The 6,642-nt window shown below is 23.0% G+C and overlaps 1 protein-coding gene across 1 annotated transcript; it reads left to right on the top strand.

Moving 5' to 3' along the window:
* On the top strand, positions 1–5,183 carry stck (LIM zinc finger domain containing stck). Its single transcript, XM_011504844.1, has 7 exons — positions 1–581; positions 1,273–1,401; positions 1,474–1,586; positions 1,681–1,873; positions 3,282–3,423; positions 3,600–3,858; positions 4,983–5,183. The coding sequence occupies exons 1-7, from the start codon at positions 574–576 to the stop codon at positions 5,180–5,182; spliced, it is 1,044 nt and encodes a 347-aa protein (XP_011503146.1). The 5' UTR covers positions 1–573; the 3' UTR covers position 5,183.
* The last annotated feature ends 1,459 nt before the right edge of the window (positions 5,184–6,642 follow it).

The following is a 6,642-nucleotide window of genomic DNA, read 5'->3' as shown; positions in this document are numbered from 1 at the left end:
TTGGTTAATGTCTCTATCTCTCTCTATCTCTCTCACACTGCCTATCTTTCTCAAGCAATCGCTTACACCCACCACTCTCTCCAGTTTCCAATGGTAAGGAAGAGATAAAATGATAGAGAAGAGTGAAGATAAAAAAGAGAAGAAAAAAAGAAATATGGGTATGACTGCCTGTATGCGTACACAAATTACATTCCACACCCAATTTATGCGTTTTAGTAAAGAATCGTGAAAGCATATCTATATTCATCGTGTAAGCGTACATTTTTCTTGGAAGAAGTAATTTCACGTCATTAATGAAAAGACCATTAGGATCAACTTTCTAAAATACGTGTTACGGTAAGCCACAAGAAGCTATATTTTTTTATATAACCGATATATATCCAGAAATTTGGCTGCCTTTTTGCAAGTGGACAGTTCCAAGAAATTTGAGAAAAAGAAAGGGTCAAGGCAACTTGCAAAATAACCAATTACTCTATCTTCGACATTTATCATTGGAGCGTGTTTATTTTGGTGCACATTTATTACTGTTATAAAACAGTACTTTTGGAACTTAATCATTCTACTCGCGTCAGTATGCCGGGGTAAGCATACACTGTAATTTTCTACATTTTGTGCTGATTCACATTTATCGTGCACTTACGTATGATTTGAGCCACTGCTTTAAATCATATTTATTGACAACCAATACTTCAACTAATGCTTGAGGCGAATGTTGCTTGGAACGTCGTTTAATGCTAGTTAATGAAGCTAAAATATCAAGTAATATTGGTATTCCTTATATGACAATATAGATAAGTTTCTGTCACTTCCTCCAATCACTTAACAATTGTTTATATAATATAGAATATGGTCAATGATTATAGATCTTTTATTAGTTTAAGTTAATTTTATTGTCTTTACAGATTATTATTAATTTATATAATTGACTAATGGACAATACTTAGGATAATATAACTGTATTTCTTATATTTATTATTAATTTTCTAGAAAAAGACTTGATTATGTGACTAATCTGAAAAGATATTTTAGAATTTATTATGACAATAAAGTAGGACTTTTATTATTATTAGAAAATTTACTTTATAGATTTATTTGAGTATATTCTCGTTCTTTATATCTTAATTTATATTACTATATTTTTATTTATTGTATACTATATAGCATATATAAATATTAATAGCAATTTGATTTATTTGTATATTAATGTGCATAAATATTTTTATAATGTATTCAATTTTTTATTAATAATAATTATACTGTTTTTCTTTTAAGGATAATAAAAAACATAAGTTTCAACATGTCATTAGACCATATGTTCTGCTCAAGATGTCGTGAAGGCTTTGAACCCAATGAAAAAATTGTTAACTCCAATGGGGAACTATGGCATCCTCAATGTTTCGTGTAAGTAAATGATATAAGCAGAAATATTTTATATAAATTTCAATTAATTCGAATAATTATTTTTTCTTATAGATGTGCTCAATGCTTTAGACCATTTCCAGAAGGAACCTTTTATGAATTTGAGGGGCGCAAGTACTGCGAACATGATTTTCATGTTCTGTTTGCTCCTTGTTGTGGAAAATGTGGTAAAAATATATTATTTACCATAATTTATGCATAAAATAAAATGAATAAAATTGAATTAAAACTTTAATTAATAAATGAAATGAAATAAAATAGGAGAGTTTGTCATTGGACGAGTCATTAAAGCCATGAATGCCAATTGGCATCCTGGATGTTTCCGTTGTGAAGAATGCAATGGTGAATTAGCAGATGCAGGATTTATCAAGTGCCAAGGTAGAGCATTGTGTCATGATTGTAATGCTAGAGTAAAAGCTGGAGCACTTGGCAAACACATTTGCTATCAATGCCAGTATGTATTAGATCTTTGTTACTATTACATGAGAAAATTTTTTAGTTCATTTATTTAATTTCATTTCCAAAGGAATTAATAACTAATTAGTATATACAATTTTTTCTTTTTTCTTTTGTTATAAAGATATTTTTATATATTTTATAAAATTTTATAATATACTGTATACAATATTTAGAAGTTATTACTACTTTATAAAGTTCTTTATCTATATTAGAATTAAAAATATGAATGTTTCAATTTTATTATTTTTCTAAATATATGTAATTACATAATTAATTTTATAAAATCATATTTATGGAATTGTACCACTTAAATTGCTTAATTATTTTTGTAATAAATAAATGATATAAATAGATAAAAATTATTCTCTATATTTTAATACTAATTAGTAGCAAAGATTGTTGTACTTTATGAATTATAAAATATTTAGCTGGTAAAAATTAATTGACAAAAATTGTACACATTTTTGAAATCATAAATGCATACAATAATAGCTAATAAAAGAAAAAATGGCAAAAATTTTTATAATCAACTAACAAGTTTTTTTTTGCAATAATGTAATTAGCTTAAATATAAAAATGAATTCTAGACTAAATAAAATATAACTGTATTTTTTAAATAATTAATTATAAATAACTTATTTTGAAAAGAAACCATATAAACATTCAAAATATAAAAATATCTATTTTAAGATAAAAAAAAATCTGTTTAATATGTAACCGGACATTTATGGTCAAGAAGAGTTTATAACATACAAAACGTAAAGATTATACTGTATACGCTTTTACTTTTACAATAAAATTTTTTGTGTTTTTTTTTATATTCATAAATAATTATAAATTATTTATATTTACAAGGTTACATACAATAAAAATATTTTATGAGAATCTACAAGAAGCATGATATACTTAGTTGTTTCTTTGAACAGTTTTTATCCATAATATGTTTAAGTACTAATTTTTTAATAATATATTTAAACTTTACATAGAGTGAATGAAAACTTGTTTATTTTATGTTCAGTATTTCCTTGCAACTTTATATAATCTTATATAAAAAATCGTGTGATTGATATACTATATCATGTTTTCCACCCGCGTTTTTTTTCTCAAATTTACTTTCATAAGCTCATTTTCATTGAATAGTCCCAATTCATATTCCCAAATTAATGCCTTTTGATTACAATTATATATTAATTATTTCCTTGTAGCATATATATCTGAAATTTTTTTACATTATATAGGAAATATAAAAAAAAAATAAAATTTAATTGTTTAATTAAAATGTATTATAAAAAAAGTAATGTATACGTTAAAGATAATTAAAGATTCCAAAAACGAAATTCTATAAAATCGATTTATAATTAATTTTATGTATATAATTTTTATATAATTTATAATATTTTCAGTGGTGTAATTGATGACAAGCCATTGAGATTTCGCGGTGAAGTTTACCATCCTTATCACTTTAATTGTACAGCTTGTGGAGTGGAGCTCAATTCCGATGCAAGGGAAGTTCGTTCAAGAGCTGGATATGCAGCTAATGAAATGGTATAAATTTTAAATAATTTTTTACAATTATTTATCAGGCAATATTTATCAGGAAATGGGCCTTTTGCTCGATGAATTTATTATACCTTAATTTAATGTCAGTATGTGTAAACCTTAGTTAAATGTCTCTTTTGTAATACTTCATTTACTCCAGCAATAAATATTTCATTTTATAGAATGAACTGTATTGCCTTCGATGCCACGATAAAATGGGTATTCCAATATGTGGAGCTTGTCGTCGACCTATTGAAGAAAGAGTCGTTACTGCTTTAGGAAAACACTGGCATGTTGAACATTTTGTTTGTGCTAAATGCGAGAAGCCATTTTTGGGACATCGCCATTATGAAAAGAAAGGCCTTGCATATTGCGAAACTCATTATCATCAATTATTTGGTAACCTCTGTTTCGTGTGCAATCAAGTTATTGCTGGTGATGGTAATTATTTATAAAATATTTTTTATTTTAATATTTTATTGTTACTGATACCACCGATAATGTAAAAATAATGATTTGGACAATTGGAAAAAAGGACTACAAATACAAAATCGATAAATGATAAGCAAAAAACTATTATATTTAGAAACAACAGATGCTCAACTCTTAATACGAAATCATTTAGTATAAAAATTAATCATATATTCTTTCATTCGATAGAAAAACGCGAAGCATAATGTATGATACGCGACATATGCAAAAGGCATACTAGCCAACTACAAATGGTAATGTTTAAATTCATATTTTCTGCCAAGTACTTGATAAAACAATCAAACTAAATATTTTAATATTGCTTAAATCTAAATGATCCTCGGCCTATTATTCAATATAATTTATTTTTATATATATTTGTGTACCCAAAACTGCATATAACAAATAAATAATTTTTAAATATTTGCAATATATTTTTGCAAAAAATCAAATTAAAGTTACCTCTAAATTGTATTTTTTTTTAAATTGTTTAATTCTAACTTCAGCATAAACAAAATATCTGTATTTATTAATATTATTTTGTATCTATTATACATATGTGCTTTCACCCACAATAGAAACATATTTTTTTTGCCGGAAACTAGATTTATTGCTATAATAAAAATAAAAAAATATAAAATATATAAAAAATTATTAACTTTCAGACTATGTTAAATAAAACAATTATGTTTTAATTGCTCAAAATATTTTTTTTTATTCTCAGATATTTAATATTTTTTTACAGCTTCGATTAGAAAATTTCTTTGATGATTTTTTTATTTTAGGTACTTTATATAATTAAATTTAAGTTCTACTAGAATAGTATTATTTTATATTATATATATCATTAAATCATTAAAAATTGATATATTTTTAATTTCTAACCAGAAATCAATTATATGAACCATGAAATGATATATGTAAGAATATTATAGTACGACCAATTTTTATGTATAGACTAACCAATTTTAATATTATTTTCCCATAAGTGCAACGATTAATTTAATTTTGGTTTAATGAAGCGCTGGTACTAAGACATAAGTATTAAGAAAATATCAATTTAGATTTCTTTTAATAATTTAAATAAATTTCAGTGTTCACAGCGTTAAATAAAGCCTGGTGTGTTCATCACTTTGCATGCGCTTTCTGTGACCAAAAGATGAATCAAAAAACGAAATTTTTTGAGTTTGATCTTCGACCAGCTTGCAAGAAATGTTATGACAAATTTCCAGCGGAATTGAAAAAACGATTGCGACGTATGCATGATTTGACGCCAAAAAGGATACCAGGATAAACAAGATCTTGTATTAATTTTAAAGATAGAATTAATAGTAAAAATAGTATTTGAGGATTTGCGTATCAATAATTATCAATTTTATAAATATATACTTTATTTTAATTACATAAACTTTTTTCAATATAATTTTCTTGTTAAAATTATAACTTATAATTATGATGTATGAGTGTTTAACATTAACTGTGAAATTAATAATTTTTCTAATCTATTTAAAGATAAATTGAAATTTATATTTATGTTTTCTGATAAAACTAAAACCTTTGTTAGCAGACATATAGACTTGCATATGTAACTGTATGTAATAATTTCATTAAATTAATAATTATATATTTTTAAATAAAAATGTATTGCCTTATAATTATTGTAAAAAAGGTAAGTTAAACAGTTCTTAGATATATTAGTTATACTAGTAATATAAATAATATATTGAAATAAATGCTACTTTTTTCTTTACATTTGTTATTTTTAGTAACTGCAGAAGAATAGTATAAATATGTACAAGTTAAATATTAATATATATAATAAAATTAAAATTTTATAGAACTACTTTATACAATTCATAGTAATACATATATAAATATTAATATTTTATAATCAAATTTAAACGAAAATGTATGTATCTATGAAACAATTTCGTTTATTAATTATAGCTTAATTTCATATTTATTAAATTAATTAATATTTAAAATTATACACTAACTTTATTTTTGAAAAATCCTAAATTTAAACAAATATAAAAACCTAAATAAATACAAATAACTATATATCTAATAAAAAAATTAATATTGAATAACACTATTTAGTTATATTTAATAAATATTTTAAAATGTTTTAAAAAAATGATTTAAATAAAATATTCCAAATTTTAATTAGAGTGGCATAAATATTTTATAAGTAAATACGTTTTTTTTTGTTATAAATATAAAGTTTAAAAAATAAATTATGTAAAAATGATTGTTTGCACTTAATATTTCCCGTATATTCTGATGTTTAACAAATAACTATTTAGTAAACACACATACATCGATATTTTGTTAAAATAAATCCGTTAAATTACAAATGTGTATGAACAATACAAAAATAGATTTGTAGAATATTTTACGCTAAATGTAATAAGAGTTAACAGTTAACGATACGCTTGACAATCAACTTGATAAAAATTGTTCAAACATTAGAAACATTATCAAAAATAAATATATCAATTTTCAATAATTATAATTTCTTAGTGTATAAATTTATCAATTGTTATCTATTTAAAAAACTTGATTATTTTAATTATTAATTAATAATATATCTATTAATACAAATATTTAATTATTTTAAATTGATTTTTTATTTATTAATAAGTAAAGAAATTTCTTAATGCTTATTAATAAATGAATTAACTTGTTTGTGAATATAATTTCAATACAAAAATATTGTTTATTTATAAATTAAATTGAATTTATAAAAAATTA

Source organism: Ceratosolen solmsi, unplaced genomic scaffold (assembly GCF_000503995.2).
Source record: "Ceratosolen solmsi marchali unplaced genomic scaffold, CerSol_1.0 scaffold4, whole genome shotgun sequence".
NCBI lineage: Eukaryota > Metazoa > Arthropoda > Insecta > Hymenoptera > Agaonidae > Ceratosolen > Ceratosolen solmsi.
Note: the sequence above shows the minus strand (reverse complement) of the source record. Positions and strands in the feature narration are given on the sequence as shown.